The sequence below is a fragment of the Eumetopias jubatus genome, unplaced genomic scaffold, assembly GCF_037043125.1.
Source record: "Eumetopias jubatus isolate StellerSeaLion01/CBP00866 unplaced genomic scaffold, mEumJub1_p1.0 scaffold_4, whole genome shotgun sequence".
In the NCBI taxonomy this organism is placed as follows: Eukaryota; Metazoa; Chordata; class Mammalia; order Carnivora; family Otariidae; genus Eumetopias; species Eumetopias jubatus.
In genome coordinates, this window is record NW_028274810.1 from 177,642,352 (window position 1) to 177,664,452 (window position 22,101).

At 42.8% G+C, this 22,101-nt stretch overlaps 1 protein-coding gene across 2 annotated transcripts in view; it reads right to left on the bottom strand.

The window, feature by feature from the left end:
- The window catches only part of CHD7 (chromodomain helicase DNA binding protein 7), a 184,621-nt gene that overhangs the window by 107,579 nt on the left and 54,941 nt on the right, over positions 1 to 22,101 (bottom strand). For both annotated transcript variants that reach the window (XM_028108815.2, XM_028108792.2), the window contains exon 2: positions 14,613 to 16,448. In XM_028108815.2, coding sequence (XP_027964616.2) covers positions 14,613 to 16,274 — 1,662 coding nt within the window. In that variant the 5' untranslated portion in view covers positions 16,275 to 16,448. The remainder of the gene's footprint in view (positions 1 to 14,612; positions 16,449 to 22,101) is intronic.

The following is a 22,101-nucleotide window of genomic DNA, read 5'->3' on the forward strand; positions in this document are numbered from 1 at the left end:
AATGCTGGATCTACCTACCCTCATTTTTATGACCCCAAGTGCCATGAGAAGGTGAGAGATTCCCACCTAGGTAACAACGCATGTTAGGAATTCAACTTTCAAAACAGAATGTTCACCCTACAATCCTCTTATCTGATTTCCAATGAAGAGGGTTCTTCTATTCTCCACCGGTAAGTTAGAAAACTAGTACTTTAGCCTTTTTTTAAAAAAATTATTACTGAGTTGAGTTTCACATAACATAAAAGACAAAAAATAAACCATTTTAAAGTAAACAATTCAGTGGCATTTAATATAGTCACCATACTTTTGACTCTTGATGACCTGAAGAATCTGTCAAATCACCTTCTGTCAAGGTTCTATTCATGACCTAATTAAAAGAACAAAAATCTAGAGGAGACTGCCTAAGATATGCAACCTGTCCACGTCAGGCATCGTAAGTCCATCTGGGTTACCAAGCAGGATCTCCGAGATGCGCTGCCTAGGTCAGATCAACGTAACCCTCACACGACAGCTGTCACCACGTAGCCCGGATTGCCACTCTCAGACGGGATTATTAAGGGGCATGACAGAAACTATCATGAAGGGAAAAAACTATTTCTATATTTGTTATAAAACTACCCCATCTAAGAACAGTATCTGTAATGTCAGTCAGTACCTCCTACATATATAAAATATACCACACAAAATTCCTTTTAGGATTTGATGCCAGGGGAAAAAAACATCCTTCTGAGAAAAAAAAAAAAATTTCTTTTTGATGATGAGAATGACACGTCTTGTCAGGTTTCCCCTTGCACAGTCACCAGGAAGCTCGAAATAGAACATGGTGCTCAGTCCAGGCAACCAAGGCTACCATTAGCATATCTCCCTGTCCTATTTCCAGGACCCAATTTCCTGTCTGTTACACACATACACACTCTCTCCCCTCCCCATCTCCCCCACTCTCTCAATTTCTGCCCAACCCCCCCCCCCCCCCGCCAATCCTTTTTGGAAAACTATCAACTAAGGAGTATAATGTAATTTCTATTATTCTACTGACTCTCTGCCACTAATCATACATTATAAAATCTGGGGACAAGATCAATCTTAGTACAGGACTAACTAACTTACCCTGAAGTATTATCTTATAACAACTGATGTTTCTCTGCGTGTCTTCAATGCTAAACGTAACACTAGCACATTCTGCTCAAAAGAGAGCCACACAAGGGCGCCTGGCTGGCTCAGTCAGTAGAGCATGCAACTCTTGAACTCTGGGTCGTGAGTTCGAGCCCCACAATGGGTGCAGAGATTACTGAAAAAAAAAAAGATATACACCCACCTCGAAATATGAGAAGTGTACCTTAGGGGACCAATAACAAGATATAGCTGTCAGCCACAAGCACTTGAGAAAATATTTTGAAGTTTTTCTTACAAGAATGAGGAGACTGAATTTAATATCAAATTGTGAGAAATCTTTTTCAAGGAGGAAAAAAACAATTTCATCATCTGTGATAGTTTTTAACTTAGGAAACCAAATAATAACAAATGTTTCATATAAAACATTTATGGCTAGGACTTCTCTGGGAAAAAATTAAGTAATAGGGGCGCCTGGGTGGCTCAGTTGTTAAGCATCTGCCTTTGGCTCAGGTCATGATCCCGGGGTCCTGGGATCAAGCCCCGCATCGGGCTCCCTGCTCTACAGGAAGCCTGCTTCTCCCTCTCCCACTCCCCCTGCTTGTGTTCCCTCTCTCGCTGTGTCTCTCTGTCAAATAAATAAATAAAATCTTAAAAAAAAAAATAGTATGCTGTGTTTAGCAACAACTGGTTGATACACAGCAAAGATTTATTCCAAAAATAACAATGTGAATTGTGTCAGCATTACCGTGTATGAATCACTATATTCTACAACCACCTAACGGGGCCAAAAGATACAGGGTGCATCTGGCTTGAAGGCCATCTGGTAAGAGGTGAGAGATTAAAAAAGTAGGGACACAGATGACAAAAAACTTTTCTAGTTCTCGTTGTGCCCTACACCTTATTTTCTGGTAAAACCTAAATAATTTCTTGTTTGTTATGGCTGAGCTGTCCAACATGTATGTCACTAGCCACATACGGCTAAATTTACATTAACTAAAATTAAACAAAACTAAAAGCTCAGTCCCTCACGAGCTTTGTTTCAGGTGCCCAACAGCCCACCTGTGGCGAGTGACTACCGTACCGGATGGAGCAAACACAGAACATTCTCGTCACCACAAGCCCGGTCACAGATAGTACGAACTTACACATTTTCTACAAACACATTATTAGTGTGGCATCAAAGAACAAATGGCAAACTTTCTTTGAAAAATAACTTGGAAAGTACTAGATACTTTCTGACAAACTTTAGTACACAGTTAAGCATATTTAAGAGGTGTTAAATCTTGAATTAAAAGAAAAGTATACAGCAGGCTGGATTGCAACCACTCTATAGTATTTCCTTAATGTGAAGGGAACATTTCATTTTATACACAGACTGTGTGTACAGTTCAATAAATATATACAAACATTATACATGATATTTGGTAAACACATATCTGACGGACATTTGATAACTAACAGGTTTTCCATCTACTTTTTTAAATCCCATTCTTCTTCAATATATTTTATAAAAAGAAAAAAACTGTACTGTATGAAGTTACAAGATGAAAAGCAAAAAGGTCCTTTCCCTTATAGTCAAACGGAAGACAGATATGTGATCTTTCCTAAATAACATGGCTCCCCTATCTAGCTCCAAAATTCTATAGCTCTAAAATAGTAAACTTTTGGGGTGCCTTGGGTGGCTCAGTCAGCCAACTCTTGGTTAAGTGGCCAACTCTTGGCTTCGGCTCAGGTCATGACCTCAGGTCCTGGGATCGAGCCCTGTGGTGGGCTCCTGCTTGGTGAGGAGTCCACCTGTAGATTCTCTTTTTCCCTCTCCCCCTGCCCCTCCCCACCCCCACCATGCCCTCTCTCGCCAAATAAAATAAATAAATCTTAAAAAAAAAAAGTGACAACAGTATTGAGCTGCACAACAAATGTTTCCAAAACTGTAAACCCCACATACTAAAAAACTGTGAATCACCTTCTTTGGCCACTTTTAAAAAACATCGCTACTGAATCAAACAAACTGCAATGATTCTTTTTATTTTCCTTTTGTGATGGTCTCAGTTTGAAACATGAAGTTATATTTCAAAGAAAAAAAACAGATTAGGATAAAGAAAACACTAAAAATATTGTAAGTGGTATGGCCCTCACAAACCAATGGAGTTCAAAACTACCACTGCAATTGTTCCACAGGAACCTGTTTACCAAACAAAATCATAATGTCATCACAGAGTATAGGGAGGGCACCATGAAAATACAGGAAGATGTTGATAAAAACAATGGGGTGAAATGGATCACCAAATTGTGGTTAACAGTTGCTAAGTTTCAGTTTATATTTAATAAAGTCAAGACTTACTATATAAAGGAGTATGTATAATTCTTGGATGCTAGAGGAAATACTCATGAACCTCCCTAAGAACACAGAACAGGATGCCAACGTAACCTCTGACACTTGAAGTTTCCAAATCTAAGAGATGATTTCACCTTGGTTGAAAGTGGGAAGAAATTAAACACTGAGAAAGTTGGTATTTTATATATAGTACCCCATTTCCTAGAGAGTAAATTAAAAATACAGTAGTGTGATAGCGATTTCCTCCCCCTAACAAAAATATTATGAATTCTTGTTTGCTTTATAGGGATTCTAATAAACTGATTTTTAAGCCATGATATATAATGTTCTGTTTCACAAAATAAGGAAAAGTTTTTCTACTTTGAGGTGAAAAGTTGAAAGTGGGGGGGGGAGGAATTTCAAGAGCTCATTTCAATGAACCACATTAGCAATAGTTACAATAAAATACTTAACTTTCATCAGAGACTTACCACATGCCACACACTGTGCTAAAAATTTGACAGCCACTATCTCATTTAACCCCCATAATGATCTGGAGCCACTGGTACTTGTTATCCCCAGGAAACAAGTTTAGGGACACTAACTAAGTACCCAATTTTCTGACCAGGCACAAAATGGGAAGAGTGAGATTCAGCTGCAGTTCCCACGCAGGTGAAGCCCATGGTCCTCACAAGTCTGCGCTCCTGACTCGCCAGCGCCCCCTCTGGCAGCAGTGACCAGGAGCACCCTGGCCAACCGCCCAGTGTGTGGCCCACCGGCCAGCAGAGGCACGCGGGGTTGAAAACATGAAAACACGAAATGAAGCAAGTAAACGGACACCTCTTCCCATTAACCCACTCTTGAAGCCAAATTTATATTTAATATGAAATACTACTCTAGCATGCAACACGGCATGGCATTAAAAAGATTCTCACTCAAAGGGCACCTGGGTGGCCCAGTCAGTGGAGGTTCCAACTCTTGGTTTCAGCTGGGGTCGTGACCTTGGGGTCATGGGGTCAGGTCCCGTGTCAGGCTCAGCACTCGGCTAGGAGTCTGCTTGGGATTCTCTCTCCCTCTCCCTTTGCCGATCCCCTCACAAAGACACAGCCCCCCAAATAAATAAATCTTTTTTAAAAAGGGGGGGATTCTCACTTAAGTCTTCAATGAGGGAAACTTATTAAAACTGATCTTACAATCTGGCCTTTTTTTTGCCCTATGACTGCCTGGTCTCTTAGTTTTTTGTTCTGTTTTGCTTTTTCCCTTCACCAATGATACCCTAGCTTAGAGAACTTATTTATATGTAAATACTGGCTTTTCACTTTCTTGCAAACACTAAAGCTGAGAGCTTTAAGCTCAGCTTCTAAGGACAGCCCTTTTCCAAAATCAGGCTCTGGAGTATTTCTTTCCCTCAGTTGTCTGCTACCACTGTTTCAGAGTAAGAGGAACAGCTGATTGAATCAGAGGTCGGGCTATATAAGACGCGGAGCACCCAGCATGGGGGATGTGTATGCTCCCTTAACAGGCCCCACTGTTTAGGGGAATACAGCTAAAGTGAAAGGGGAAAGCATCCAGAGGAAAAGTTGATAAAAATGAACTACTACTTAACTCCTTCTAAATCATCAAACTTTTTCCCTAAAGAACTCTCACTTGTCTCCTTTAATCCACAGTATGCCTCCATGCATTTCAACGGCTCTTTGTGAAAACGTCCTTGCAATATTTGAGCAGCCAGAAATGGAGTTTAGCTTAGTAATGGACCAATTTAAAGCAACGTCAGCACATCCTACTTGGTGATTGCCCCAGTTCCACTTCTGCCTGTGGTTACTGACAGATTATCTGTAGATTTACAGCTATGAATACAGAGAATGGAGAGTAACATTAAAATGTCAAGACTGAGGAAAATTCTCCATTAGTCCCCACTGTCCATTTCTGTCAACTTCCACAGTGGTATTAAAGGTTAGCCATCTCTTCACACTGACATTTTGAGGTGGCTGTAACATTAACAGTGAAAACAAACACATCATAATTGACTAATCCCACAATTTTATATGATTGCTTTTTTAAGTTAAAGAGAACGTTCAAGCTGTTAAGAGTCCACGAAGAAGCATGATCTAAAAACTGTACTTCACTTTCAAATATTCCTATATTCAATAAGAACTTCAAGTCCATGCATGGCCCCTTCATTAAAAAGTTCAGAAATACAACTTCAAAAAAAGTTCCGGGGAAAGGGTCATCTAAAAGTCCTTGCCTATTCACTAGCTGAGAAATCCACCCTGCCGTGTTCCCAGCTCTTCCTGATAAGCAAGAAGCGGAGACTCCACAGCCCACCCAATGGCTGAGGGAGGGATTCCTACCCCAGAGCTGCAAACCTGCTCCAGCCTGCCGAGGAAGAGACAGGAAGGGCACATGCTAAGGTAGAACACCATTCAAGAAACTCTCAGCAAGGCTTCCAACATCACTACGTGCTCGATACCCTCCAACTCTCTGCCCATGCCCAAAACAAACAACATAGCTCTCAACATTAACACCTTATTTCAAATTAAAACAATTTTTTTTTTTTTGCCTTCACAGTTAGCATTAAAGTCTAAGAATTCTCCTGAAATCGGTGGTAAGAATTACTCAGAATTAAACACAGAAAACAGTGGAGAACAGGCTAAACACACTATAAAGCAGAACGGATAATATGCTCTTCATAAAGGGGAATCAAAATGGCATGTTTCCTTTAAATAACTGTCTGGGTGGTGATTTTAATGCAATCATTAAAATAAGACATAGGGAGGGGCGCCTGGGTGGCTCAGTTAAGTGTTCGACTCTTCGTTCAGGCTCAGGTCATAATCTCAAAGTTGTGAGATTGAGATTGAGCCCCACAATGGGCTCTGCACTCAGCAAGGAGCCTGCTTGCTTGTTCCTCTCCTTCTGCCGCGCCCCCACCTCTGTTTGCTCATGCACCCGCTTTCCCTCCCTCCCTCTCGAATACATACATACATACATACATACATACATACATACATACATACATAAATTCTTTAAAATAAGACAGAAGGAAATGCCTTCCGGCCTTACCTGGCCATCTCTCTCACTATCCAATCAAACCAGGAAAAAAGCAAGCAGGATAACAAGTGTCTCTATATCTATGTTGACTTTTAACTTTTTTAAATGGTGCTAACTTCTTGGCATTTTCCCAGCTTCCTTTAACTTCTCCACTGGCACCACTCCTAGTGTCATGCCCCAGTCCCTAGAAGGCTCTCCTACATTTCTCACACTAAGCAAAAAAAAAAGTGAAACCTCACTCACGGTGATGCACCATCACCTACTGAAGTTTTGCAAGGCAAAAGCACAAGTTTGCTGCTGACTTCCTTCGCTGATAAAGGAACTACATTCAGTAACAAAGGAAGAATGAGGGCCCTCTCTCCGTGGTTACTTAGAGACTACTGATAGATTGACAGCTGTAACTACAGCAAATGAAGAATAATATTAAGATGTCAAGATTAAGGTAAATTCTTCAAGTTAGGTCTAGCAATGCTTTTCCCCTAATTGTCCCCCTGACCCACTTCCCAATTTTCCTTCCCCAGCTAACTATTGCTCTGCAGTGCCAGAAATGGCCTTTCTGAGTGATTGTTAAGATGAAGAAGAAAAGAGCAGCAGAGAAGAAAAAGGTGAGAGGAAAAGGAAGGGAGGCATGCCTAGGAATGAAGATGAGGGCTTACTCCCTTAACCTTGGAGAGCCAATTTCATAAATAAGCATTAGTGATGGAGAGGCAAAGGGAGATCCTGAGTTTGGGGCGGGGGGCGGCATTAACTACTACAAGTATCCAAAAACCACTTGAAACTAAAGTCTTGGAAATAGTTATAATCCACTTTCAGAGAAACTCACTACTTCTTCCTACAAGAAAGTAGAAAGACATTCAGACAGCATTCTTTGAAATCCGAACAAATGAAATTTCACTTCAGTGATCTAACTTTTCACGATCTGATGAGGATACTACACATGCACACACGCACACAACACTACATGAGTTAAAAAATGCTACTACTTTCCCAACGTCACAATGAGGGTGCTAACAGCTGCGGTGAAGTTTACCGTCATAATTCAACAGTTTAAAATTCATTTATATGTGCACAGACTTATTTATACTCCGAGTTGTTTTCAAAAAGAATTTGAAGCAACCAGCACTGAAAGAGTCCAGCCCTGTACTCTTCAATACGGCAGCCACCAGCCACACTGGGCTCCTGGTTTGCCTTCGATGGCGACACAAGTACAGATCAACTGCAATGAGAAATGTGTGTAAAACACACACTAGATTTCAAGTACTTGTGTAAAATATCTAATTAGTAATTTTATACTGATTTTGTACTGGAATAATATCTTAAGATATATTGGGTTAATTAAACATATTACTAAAATTAATTTTACTAGCTTTTTTTTTAATGTGACTATGAGAAAATTTAAAATAACACATGTGGCTTACATCCACAACTCCCACTACATTTCAACTGGACAGCACTGGTCTAGAATATAGTTGGTTCCTGAAGAAATGACAACCAGAAGATATACCTAAATAACAACATTCCGCGTCCATCTCAGTGAAGGCCTTTTATCTCCTCCCTGCCTTCTCCCACATCACCAATCTCTGTCCTTCATAGAGTGCTTAGCACATAACACTCAATATAACATTTCTTTAATGGAGTTGAACGAAAACAACAAGATACGAGCCTAAAATGCAGTACCTAAAAGTGACTTCTTAAAGGTCTAGAAAATTCATAGGCTGCTTAGGACACTTAGCCGATGGTTAATATCCAGGCTTCAAAAGTAATTTAAAAAACTAACTCCTTGTTGCCTACACAATATTTTTTACACTTACAGAAAACAATACTCTTTTACAAAATAAAAGCCACTAGGAGACAAGGCTACCGTTTAGTATGCGGCTCACTTCATGCTTTCAGACAGTGGGGTGAAAGGACAGATAGGGCAAAATTTTTTCCTGTGCTTTAACTCTACACTTGGTATTTTCCATTTTAACCCACCGAATCTCTGACCTCTGGGATAAAGCAGCTATGCTGAGGGAAGACGCCGGGAGGTTCTCATTAAGCTGCAGCATATACAAATTGCAACAGAAGAAATACCTAACAGTCTTCACCCAACAACAGGCTGCTGAGAGCACCAGATCGACCAGTAAAGTCAAGGGCAGTCAAGGACGGGTGGCTTGCTGTAACCAACGTATCATGAAGAAAGAACCAACAGGCCACCAGCACATGGGCAAAGCGGCGACCCTCCCTCTGTGAAGCATGGTGGGGCAGCCTGTTCCACCAAGGTCTTCACTATGGCTGCCTGTTCTCTGAACGCGGCTACACTTAGAACAGCCCCTGAATGCCACTGAGGTCAAAGCTGGGTTTTCCCCTTAGATATATTTTGTTTTCCCCATCTCCACTAGACTTCTATGGGGGTATGAAAGCATAACTTTGTCAAGAATAATATTCAAAGAGATACATCTACTCTCTATTAAAAAGGCCCCTTTCTCTACTTCTGATCACAATTTGCATAAGTGAAGCTTGAGATGCATGGCCACATTTTCCATAAAATTTATTTAGTAGTTGCCAAATTACTCTGCTCATGTCTGGAATTCTGTATTTACTGGGTGAACTGAGAGAATTTCAGCAGAATAGGCACTCTACTTGAAATTAACCAGGAAAAGGTTTTCCCAGAAAGGCTGTTTTTTAAAGATATTTATAAGATGTCATGGAAAGACAGAGAACTGGGAAAGTTACAACCACTGATTCTTCTTCTAGGTGTTTTTCTTTTTTTTTTAATCTTCTGGGGAAAAACTAAGACAGAAATTATTACCCATCTCCTCAATCTTAGAGGTCCTTTAAAAATTTCTTCTGCTTCTGCTTCCTTGATCATGACAGTATTTTAGGCCCCCATTAATGAAAAGGGTACAAATTATTCAAAATACAATTATTCTAAAGATACAACATTGCAGATTCTAAATTCCACCAGAAGTTGCCCCCCCGCCCCAAGCCAAATCTGTGGACAGAGATACCTATGTCTTATGCAGTAGCAGAACTTATTCAGAAACTCAGGGATCTGCCTATAACTTGAAAGACAATCCACTTAACCAGTCTTTTTTAGATAAACTCTTCAAATGAACAGAACGATGTTCTGTACTCTCCTTCTAGGTGGTTCTCACCCACAGCCACCATGCACTGATAAACATTCCATTCTCTGCTCTCTTCCCACCCCTGACGGTGCTGCAGAGCACCCCAATGGTGCCGTGTCCCTGCCAAAAACCTCCCAGTGCACCCCATGGACACAGAACCTGCCCACAAGGAGACCACACAGCTTCCTCTCCCACACCCCAGCCCCTACACCTCAGTAACACTGGGGCATTAGGAGCTCCCGTTATTTACGCTCATTATTTCCTAAACCTTATACTCTTCCCCCTCCCCCTTTCACCCAGCCTCCCCTCAACCTGGACTGATCCCTCACATCTCAGTGAAGCCATCACTTCCCCCAGCTCACCCTCCCAGACCCCCAACTGCACCCCCACCAAGAGTGGATTGGGAGCTACTTCCAAAGCACACAGTGCTTATTCCTGTGGTGTGCTTTCCATGGCAGATGCTTGCCTACACCATCCACCCACCGCTCCCAGCCCTCCACCACCACCCCAAACAAGCTGTTTCTATCTCTCCCAAAGGATAGTATTATAGGAGCCTCAGTATCTGGTACTGGTCCCTAAAACCACAGAAACAAAGGCAAACAACTCTGACTATAGTTAACATTGAAATAAGTGTTTTAAGTTATTTTTTAAACTTTGCAACAAGCAATTCTGAGCACTGGCCCAATGATAATACTACATTTTTGAGTCCCCACCATGTATCTGACAACCATGTTAAATATTAAAAGATATTACTGCTAGTCTTGCTATGCCTCTAACCAGGGAGGTAAATCTACGCTCATTTTACTTTTTTAAAAGAGTTTATTTATTTACTTATTTATTTTACAGTGAGAGCAAGAGAGCGAGTGGGGCGGGGGGAGAGAATCTCAAGCAGACTCGAAGCTGCACGCAGAGTCCGACACAGGGCTGGATCCCATGACCCTGAGATCATGACCTGAACTGAAATCAAGAGTTGGACACTCAACCGACTGAGCCACACAGGCGCCCCAGTCTACCCTCATTTTAGAGAGGAAAAAAATTGAGGCCAGGTGGTTTGAGTCACCCGCCCAAGGTCATGGGGCCAGTGGTTGATGATACTTCCACTCAAAAGCTGCAGACTCCAAAGCCTGCACGCTTCTCTTCATGCTGGTGGCTCTGAGAGTGGGGCTGGGGCTCTCGAGTCTGTGAGAGGTAATCGGCCTCTCACTCTCATTCTCTCTAAACAAACGTAAATGGACTTTTGCAAAGGCTCATAACTTGCATGCAGACTCTATGCAGTGGCAGAGGTTAGAATCCAACATTTGAGAAAATGTAAAACAATGTCTTTAACTTTTTTTTTGTTTTGGAAAACAGTTATTTTTCATTTAAAAATGTTACTGATGTTAATACATAATGGCTTATTATTTTTAAAGTTTATTTATCTGTTTTTAAGTAATCTCTACATCCCATGTGGGACTCGAACTCACAACCCTGAAATCAAGAGTCACACACTCTTCCTACTAAGCTGCCCCAGCTTATAATTTTTAAATTATCAACAAATAAATAAGGTTCTAAGACAATAAATATCAACACATATAACCCACGTACACGAAAGATCTTTGGAGTCCTCAATTTTTAAGCATGTAAATGGGTCTGAAATGAAAAGGTTCAGGAACTGATATCCTCCCTTATCATCCACTAAAAAGAAATATATGCTAGGTTTTTTTCTTCCCCTGTAAACTTTATCAAATGATCAGGATAGTCTGGAGCTAGCACCAAAGAATGTGTCCACACTCCACAATGAACATCATGGCCCAATGAACTCTGGCTTTTCTAACATTTTCCTTGGCTGACTCTTCAACAATAAAGTTAAACTTATCTTTAAAGATACTTCTGTGTGTCATATAACTTAGAAAACATCTGTTCAGAGCCCACGAGACATTTAAAAAGCATAACTTACATTTTTAAAAAGTGAAAAAAATCAAGATAAAAAAGCCAACAGGCCTATCTGAATGCGATAATTCAGCAAATCACGTCAATATTTCAACCTGATCTGGCGGTTTCCCTGCTACACAGCATGGTTTTGAACCACCATTCTATCATATGTGAAATGCAAAATAATTTTAGTAGTTCTAAAGCAAAACATAATTAGATAGATATACTTGCTAGAGTAGAACGTGAGTCATTCACAGGGGGAGAGAGAGGTTTTTAGGATTATGTGATAGCATTTTGAATTACCCACATCATTATCCTCATCACACCTGTGAATATGGGCTAAAGGAGGGGAAATATTTGCACAAATCAAACTTAATTAAATTCAGTTTCATAACTAAGGCTATATTTAATCATATTTAACCTGTTCCTTAAAAATAAAAGTAGTTTTACATTGTATTTACATGTAAGATGACATAATTATGAAGGTCTGTACTGGAGGAGACCAGAACTACAGCCTGGAGGAGAATGAACATGAGTACACACCACCAGCTGGCAACATACTAGGTACTTGGTATATACTAATTTCAACACCCTTTGTGATAGGTACTCTCTCTCCTATTTTACTGATGAAGAATCTGAGGTTCAGAGAGGTTAACTTGTCTGAGATCAGCAAGCTAATAAGAAGCAGAGCTGAAATTCGAACACTTTTCTGACTATAAGAGTCAGAATCTCTTCATAAGATTTTGCACCTCCCTAGTATTATTTTCAGAACTGAGTACTTCAAAATCTGAAGAGGATGCAAAGTTAAGCAGAAATAAGAAGGCAAATACCACAAACAAAAAATTTTTAAGGGCAACTGAACTTAAATAAAAATCCCTTAAACGTACTTGTTCACATACATCCCTAAAACAGTTCTGAGTCTGTCTATAATGGCGTACTCAAGAATATGGCGCTGGAAAAAAAGGGAACTACACCTCGTGTCCCCCAGAGTCTAGCACATACGAAACCCTCCAGTGTCAAGTGACTCGAACGCCACGTACTCCCATCCGTCCTCTGAAGTGGCTATTGAGATGTTTTGTGCTCTTCAAACTAGGGAAAGCTGGAGGAGATCAACAATTCCCATCCAGAGATCGTATTACCACCACAGGGTATCTCCTTCAAGCTGTGCTTGTCCTCCAGCGGAGTGAGAAGATGCTGGAACAAGGAGAAGTCAGAATCACTGCTCTGGAAACGTCCCTCGTCCAATAAGACGCTTTCCGAGAAACCAGAAAAGAATAAATCCTGGAAACTAAGTCACATTCATTTCTGCCCTAGACACCACCCAGGTTGGCTGGCCACAGGGACAGCACTTTCAGTCAGTTCTGAAGAGGGGCATCTTGCCTTGAGATTGATACAAGGAAAAACAAATGAGCAGGGTTTGATCTTCTCCACTGACTCGTTTGCACTTGTTTTCCCCAAGGCCCTCTGCTCCCAGCCTCTTGTCAGACTGGCTTTCTCACCTCCCCCTTCACTTGGCCCGGGAACCACAGGGCTCACAAGCCTCTTCCCACGGGCTACAGGTTGGACGTCTGCTCCCAGAGGAGACAGGGAACAGCTCTCTCCTGGGCAGCGCCCACTGACCTCAGGGGTCCTGCTGAGAATATCCCAGTGTGCCAGACCTCTGGCGGCAGCTTCCCCCAAGCCCCTATGTATCCTTGTGTCCTGGGCCCCCAGGAGATTTTCCTGATCTCCACTCTCCTGCGCCCACCAGGGCTGAGGCTTCGGAGTCTCTGTTCTAAATGCCTCTCCACCTGGGCTACCCCACACAGATTTGTTTCCTGACCAAACCTTTCTACATTCACATTGCTTTAATCCCTTCTGTTTCTACTCCCCAGTCCCCGGTCCAAACTGTCCTTATGGGCCTGGACCACAGGATGGCAGTTCAATTTCTGGTCTCCCAGGCTTCCGTGGACTGTCTCATCAATATCCCAAGCTCCCCCACCAAAGTCTGAATTCCTTAAAACAACGCAAGACCTCCGCCATCTGGCATGCCCCATGGCAAGCTCGAGGTCCCACGCCCCCGAGTCATTTACCGAGTCATCCCCAAACCAGAAATGCCGTCCTCAGCTCACTGTCCCTGGCTAAGTCTTAGCCAAATGCCAAGCACCCACATCCCCAGGTATTTCCGGTCTCCGGACACCTGTCACATAACCACGTGTAGTCTTTCAGTGGGCTTCTTTTCCACACATTGGTCATGTTTACCCTCACCGATTCTAGGTTCATTAAGAACAGCTCTAAAATCGCCTCCTGTGCCATCCAAACTCAAGTGGCAACCATGGTGAAAGATCAATACCTATTTTTGAATAGCACTCAGAATAATCTGTACATATATAAATATTAATGTATTTTTCCTAGACCGAGGGCACAAACACCAACGCTTATAATGGAAGGACATCTCTGTGAATACAAGAGCTTGAAACTTAAATGTCTGCTTATAAAATTAACAAAAATTGCAGCTTACAAAAAGGAAGACTCCTGTTGTGGCGCCGGGTACCCAAATCTCAGAGACCAAATGCTTTCTGCAGATTAACGTTGACTATGATTTTCTACACTTAGCAACTTAAGTTCACACTAGCATCCAATAGCTGGTAAAATAAATATTACAGAAGAACACATTTTGAAGCTTCCCAAGGGGAAAAAAAATCGTAATTTTCTAAAAGAGGTGGGAGGGACTGCCACAAACATGGAAAACTCTGCTGGAAACCACGTTTCGGTGTTTTTAAACCAGAGAGAGAAAGACAAAGAACAAGAGTCCAATGTCCCTGTCCCTGTTGGCACTGACACAGTGACAACTCTTGCAGGCAGGGCCCCGGCGTTAGTTATCCATGACACGTCGACAGCACCTACCGCAATCCCTGGGACAGAGGATTCGAGACTGTTCTGAATTGGTGAATAAACGCATAAGCCAGTAAGTGAGAGACTCATAGAAAAAAAGCGAGATTCCGGTGTAGCTTACAAGATAAAAATTAAGGAACTCCTAACGAAACAGCTTTCCGAGAAATTCAAAGGACAAATCGATTAGAAAAGTTTACCGTGTTGCACTTTCTACTGTGAGGCCAGCAGGATCCGAGTCCCCTTACCTGAGGCACAGGCACTTTCTGCGGGGTGTTCTGGGGTGATGGGTGGAGCTGTGCCCAAGGCTGGTGATGCGGGTGTGGGGGTGACGACTGGTGGTGCAAGCCCGGGTGGGGCTGCATCGGAGGGCAGGTTGGCAACTGCTGGAAAGACGGCTGCTGACCAGGATGCTGTTGGCCAGGCAGCAGTCGTTCCTGGATGGCTTGGGGATCTGCAAGGCCAACACCAGGACAACCATTTGGTCTCATGTGCCCGGCCAACTCCCTCGGTGCTGAGGACATGCCCATGAACGGACGAGACGGCTGCATGTTTCGGGGGCCCATGTTCCTCTGTCCGATTCCCATGGCACCAGGGGGCTGGTGAGACGGCTGAGGGTGGGGCATATTTGGATAACTGCCAACTTCCATTGGCATCCCAGCACTTCCGGGCCTGACCTGCGGAGGAGGGGTGCCTGCCGGATTACTCATCGCTTTCATGGGTGACATGGGAGGTGGAGAGGCGTAAGTTCCCTGAGGCTGTGAAGGATGCATAGTTTGTGTGTTCATTTGGTTAAGTGAGCCGCTGGGGTGGATGGGCTGCTGGTGCATTAGTCCTTGACCACTGTTCGATGGGAATCCTACAGCACTGGGGTATCTTGGTACGGACTGATTCATTGGAGTATTATTTGTAAGGCCTAAATTTTGATTCATCCCTGTATTGTTAACTAATCCCTGATTTAGGTTACTGTAAGGATATCGAGAATACTGCCCTGAGTTGTTTATAGTAGGTGAGGGGACGGTCTGGCTCCGAGAACTAAAGGTAAGGGTCTGTGGCCTCACAGCCCCTTGCTGAGGAGGATTAGGGGAGAATCTGGGACTGTGGGCAACGGATTCTCCGTGGAGACCAGTAGTGGGGTGGTGGTGGAACTGCTGCACCGAATGACGCAAGGAAGGCGCCATGCTGGGACTCTGCGGGGGCACGTGGGACAAGTGGCCGGGGCCTGACGTGGCAATGAAAGGACTGGCCTGATTGAGGCCCTCCTGGCCTTGGGAAAACTGGCTCATCCTCTGCTGTGGCTGACCATGCTGCTGCATGGAAAAATCCCCACGTGCCATGTAACTGCCCATCTGCTGCATGTGCTGAGGGTGGCCCTGCGTGGGGGGCCCCGATGGAGCAGGCTGGGGTGGCTGGGGCTGGGGCTGCTGCTGGTAGGGGGCCCGTATCTGGTCCGGCACCTGCACAGCCCGGGGGCCCCACATGGAGCCGCTGTCCACGAAAGACTGCCCGTGCCTTTCGTTCTGCAGGCCAGGGTAGACGCCCATCTGAGTGCCGCCACTGCCACCATGGGGGACCTGAGGGACAGGAGGGGCGTGATACTGCGAGTGAGGAGACGCGAGCCCGTTCCCAGGGGCGCTGCTCATCATCCTGTTTGGCTGATCCATCAGATGCATCTTTTGTTGTTCGTACTGATTATAGTGGTCGAAATGGGTCAGCTTTGTTTGATTTTGATTAGTGGAGGGATGATGAAGGGATGGCTGCAAGGAGGCAAAGCCTTGGTCTATCGGCATTTGCTGACCCATGGGGTTCACCGGATTTTCAGGGTAACCACATTCTCCAAGGCCTTCAAGGCCTTCACTGAAAATATTCCCATCCTCGCCAAAAAGACTCATCATTCCTGGATCCGCCATCTTCTTCCAACACACGGCTCCTCCAAACTACAGCTCAGGAGCTTGTCTGTGCTTCACCTCACTGAGGTGTTTGTCCTCAAAGCCTATAATCCTTAACTAATCTTCTTCATGTCATTCCGTATTTCTTTAATTCTCTTGGACCCTGCAGTGTCAGGCAAAGTCTGGATAGAGGTCCTAGAAGAGAGTGGGAGGTGGGGGGGGGGAGGAAGGGGGAAGAAAACAAAGAATTAGGAACAAATGATAAAAACTGCCAGTATTTTACGCATTTGAATTTGGTTTCCATCAACAATACTAATCTAGCCCCCTCACTGAGCTGTGTTTTATAAATCTAGTTCACTTTCAGAGAAACTCATTAGCTTCTACCAGAAGCATTATTATGATCGGTTACTTAGAAAGCAAGCAAAACACTAACCTTAACCTTAAATTAATCCATTCACTACACTTCCTAGCGCTCCATTCTTGGACGGAACAGAACAAAAGAACACAACATGAAGCAACAGCAGCTGCCACAGCAGGCTAGCAGATGTAGGACTACAGCCGAGCAGCCCATCTGCTGAACGAACGCCCTGGAGATGCTCTGGTTCCCAGCAGCCCGCCCTCAACCTTATTCCCCTGAGCAGGGTAATCAGAGGGGCAGCCGCGGCACCGAGGGCTGTGAAAAGCTCAACTTAGTCAAACTGACTAGAGGATTATACAAATACCAAAATCAGCCATTTCATACAAATTAGATATTTACGGCCCACATACCACTATGTAACAGCAACAGAGGGGTCAAACGAGAACCTGTCCACAACGATGTTCCAACGAGGGAGCGTCCATAATGACAGTGGAAAGCAAGCTTGCAAACAGTGTAATAAATTCATGACTCCATTACGTTTAATGGCAGGAATATACAAGAGTCAGAAAGAGGTCAGAATAAAAGCTTTCATTCTCCAAGAAGGCCGATTTCACTCATGGCTCTGGGCCCACCATGTCCCCAGTCTGCGCCGCCGGCTGAGAGGTCTGATCACAGGTCATGATTCCCCAGCAGGTGCCAGACCCTGGGGATGGACCCAGAGCCCACGTGACCACTCAGAGAGATTCTAGCTGGATGGACAGTTGCTAGACGATGACTATACTCATCAGAAGAAACCGAAAACTTTCCCCCAAACTGGCCAAAACTGAAAATTACTTTAACGGAACAAAGTTCAAAATATCCATGCAGGCTTCACCCTTGCCTTCCCCTCTTCTGGGACAAGACAGGACGAGAGCCCGTAGGGAGAAAAGCCCATCCATCAGCATCCTGTGTTTACAGCACCAGGTATGTTCTACCTACTGCTCTGCATTTTATTCAAACAGTTCCTAACAGATTTTGCGCGTCTGATTAAAATAACCAGTTTAAAAGAATGCTTCACCAATCAAAACAGGAAAGCCTTTTTGGCGAATGCTAATTAAATCAACAACCTAATAAAGAACTAATTCACGTAGGAAAAATGTCCGAAATCTTAAACATCTTTGGAATTTAACTCATTTTTTCTCTCTTTCGTAAGTACATGAAGCATTGTTTGATACTGCCCAACTTGAAAAAAGCAATATCTTGTTGAAGAATTTCAAAAGTGATGTTAGAAACAGGCTCAGTCATAAATTCTACTGACACACTTCCATAGCAGCATGGGAAGGAACAATGGGCAACCAGCACTGCTGAGAACTTTCCAGTACGAGAGAGAGAAAACCCAGTTCCTGCCTGCCCTACTCTAACATATTCCTAACAAGGGGAGAATTCTGCTTACAGGAAATGTAAACAACATTCCTGTTCACTGTCAGAACTACAGACAGAACACCTGAGAAGGTCTCTGGGTCCGTAGTTTTCAGGTGACAGCTGTCAGCTGAAGTCAAAGGTCTCCTCACTCCGCCGCTAACTGCCATGAATTTTCTGATCGACTTTCTCCAAAACAGAGGTCAGAAGGGTGAAAATAAGGTGAGCGTGAAAGCCATTTTATTTACCGACATGCTGCTTTACTACACAACCACTTTCGAATCCAAAATAAAGAGAAGCAGAAACCTTCAGTGCCAAGTGCAACAAATATTCATAAACTGAATTTACTCCTCAACAGCCTAAGCAGTCGGTCTTCATTTATTCAAGACTCATTCCAGCTTTCAAGGAAATAAATACTAGAATGGACTTGATAATGGCTGAAACTAGCCGTGCAGGCTAACCACTTACCAAAATAACCTTTCAAATTACCTTAAGGGAAGTAATGTCCACTCATATGGATGGATGGCCTTGTTTTTACAGGATAATGGCTTCACCCTTCCTGGGTCCCCCACGCGTCCCGGGAGGCAATGCTACTGACTGCATGGGGTTCCCAACCAGCTCTGAGGAGCAAGTAGCGCGGGGGGTGGGGTGGGGGGTGGATGGCCTGGTCCACTGAGCCTGGAGCAGCAGTGCTGGAGTTGACGCTGACTTTGTATCAGCTTGAGGCTGAGCAGAAAGAGGAAAAAGAACTTGCCTACAAGCACGGGAAGGGACGAAACAGAACACTCACGGAGAGCAATCCTACCTGACACACAGGCTTCCAGTTAGCTGATCTTTGCAACTGAGACTCACTCCATTTCCCAGCAGCAGGAGAAATGACGGCATTACCTGGTATCCAGTAAGCGCACCACCTACCACAACTGAGACCACCGTCAGGTGAGCTCAGGGCAGAGGAGTTCAAGAACTATGGCTTTAGCCTGTCATTAGTGACTGCTCTCGCTCGCCTGGACAGCCACCACCGCCCTCCTGCCCCTTTTCTGACCTCGAGACTTGGCTGGCGACTATGCTAGGAATCCATCTGGTAGCTGGATTTCATATTTCTGATCTGAGCTAATCTAATTAATTTATTTTGGTCTTTTTTAATTTGATCAAGTCCATTTGAATACCCACTTTCCCAAGTCACAGCTGCAACATATAATTTTGTTTCTATCAAAGATATTCATTTAAAACTCCTTTTTGGAAGTTAGCCCCTTCTCTACATTCAGTATCTACATTTTCTATGTCTAGATAGATCCGCTGTTCAATGAGCCATCAAATCAGAGCCATAGATGCCATTTTAAATATTGCAGTAGCCACGTTTTAAAAGTAACCAAAAAAGAGTGTAATTAATTTTAATAATAAATTTTATTTAATCCAATATGTTCAAAATATTATCACTTCAACATGTAATCAACATTAAAAAATGGATGAGACTATTTACACTTTTTGGTACTGCATCTTTGAACCCCAGTATGTATTTTACACTCGCAGCGTATCTCAATTTCTACTGGCCACATTTCAAGGAAAAAATGTGCACGTGGGGGTAGTGGCTACCACTCTGGACAGCATAGTTACAGATTATTAAAAAGAAGACTAGAAATACAAGTTGTCAGTGTTCTCAAATAATTCTCATAATTATCACTTGGGTAATAAATATTCAAGTTGTCTTTATATCTGATTTGACTTTAAATAAAAATCAAGCTAAATCTCAAATCACACTTACTTATTCAAAATACATGCACTGAGTACCTATAATGATCCAAGCACTGGTCTAGGTACTAGAGATATATCAGCAAACAGAAACAAACAAAATTCCCTTTATCCTCATGGAGATCATCTGTAAATGATGAACCTTAAAGAAGTAAGATTCGGAGGTTACGGTAATGAAAATTTAGGATACCATTTTACAAAATATTTCTTGGGAATTTATAATGACAAGTGTTTTAACTATGTATGATATTATATAGTAAACAGTATGGAAACATACAGTGAAGACATAATGTAAATTTCAGCTGAGTGCCCTACTGGGTATTTTCTGAGACAAAGAATGACAGTGCAGAGGTGCATGTACATCTGGAGGTGAGGAGAGGCCCAATGAGACAGGTCACCTAACAGAATCATCTACACTGCAGTAGAGACCTCACTATGAAACCAATTATGAAAATCTGAGAATTAGTAAGGACTTTGGAGACCTTCTAAGCCAAACCCCTCTTCCTTTAACAGATTAAAAAACCCTTTTAGAGACTGAGAGAAGTAAACATCTTCTAAAAAATACTTTCATGGCGAACAATTCCCAAAGACGAAAGAGAAATATATGGAAGAAATGGCAGCTTCCTAGTAAGAGCGAGTTATTAAAGGCCTTAACTGGGGTCTGTTTTGTTCAGGATAAGTCACTAAACTGCTGAGACAAACAAATAGAAGAGAGTTTCCTTTCAAACAAATGTTTTGCATTATACTATCTGTAACTTTTAGGAAGCAAGCACCTATCAGCACCATATTGAGGCTCCTGGTTGATTTCGGGGGAAATGAGCAGGATGAAAACTGGGAGATCCAAAAAACAAGTAAACTGCACACAGAGAATCAGGGATGAAAGCAATGGGCATACAACAAACCAAGATGAAAGAAATAAGTCGTGCAAAAATATACATTAATATCTTGAAGTGAATTTCTGACTTCCTCAAACTTACATAAACAATGCTTAACTCCATTGCTCTTCCCAAAGTAATATGGCAGTTCTGCAGCCAAGTTTCGATGTGGTATCACAGTGACCTGGGAAACCAGCAAGGATACAAAACACTTTCATGTGCAAAATATTTTCCATAGTCCAGCCACTTTTTATCCAATTGTGTAAGTAGAATGCCATCCAGAGGAAACTTTTTCATAAATATCCAACACATGTGGGCAAATGTGGAATCAAAGGATAACTGCCTTTTAGATGATGAAGACTGTTTGTGTTCTACAGCTTGATTTGAAATTGTTCTCTGTAAGTTTCTCTCCTCCACCTGAGGAGAGCCTGAGGCACGTAACATGACTGTGACAGTGATTCTTGGGATTGGGTAAAGCATGTATCAGCACTTCCACGGCAGTGTCTCGCAGCTGGAAAAACACATGTCACCGCCTCCCCCCCGCCCCTGCAGTACAACCTGGGAAGACACCTCTCCATCATCAAGGTTACAAATCATATCAAAAGGGAGGAGGATCCATGAGCCAATGGGTGAACACACAAAAGGTAAAGGACTCGGCGCCGCTGAATATTCGTATTCACAGATCTGCTAGATCATGAGGCCTGTGGCCACTGATGCCCACTAATGGCCCCCAAGAGCCACTTGGAAAAGAGAAAAAGTCTACTCAGGCCAATGCTCGCTGTGGGAGAAGGTACTATCCAATAGACAACGACCCAGATAAAGAACTCCAAGTCAGCAACATCAGTTGACCACAAGTCCATTCCAGATTTGCCTCATGGACCAAATGGTGCCCTTCCTGAACCACCCATCCCCCACCCGGGGAAAGACGACATTTTCTTCCTCATTAGTATGTTCAGGCGGTACCAATATGCTATGGATGTGCTGTCCCACACAACAGCCATGAGCCACATGTTGCTATTTAAATTAATTAAAACTAAATAAAATTTAAAATTCAGGAGCTCAGTCACACAAGCTACATTTCAAAGGCTCTCTGTGCGTATATGCACAGTGCATACATGGAACATTTCCATCATTGCAGAAACATCTATGGACAGCACTACTATATACTTCTTGTTAGAAGTAACATTTTTAGACAAAGACCATATAAGATAGTAGCAATTTTCTTTGATGAAAAATATTTTCTACTGTTCAGAGTGTTCTTTCAAAGCATTCTTTCAAAGGTCCATACCTACCCCTTGTGATGAAATTTACAGTGTTTGTTCCATTTAACACATTTTATCTTAATTAACTGTATTTCCAACCTATAAAATTTCTCCTTTCTGTAATACCTCCCAACATGTATTTCTATTTCTTAATGAATAATTTTTATTATGTTAAGAATTGAGTCTGAACTACACAAAATACTACA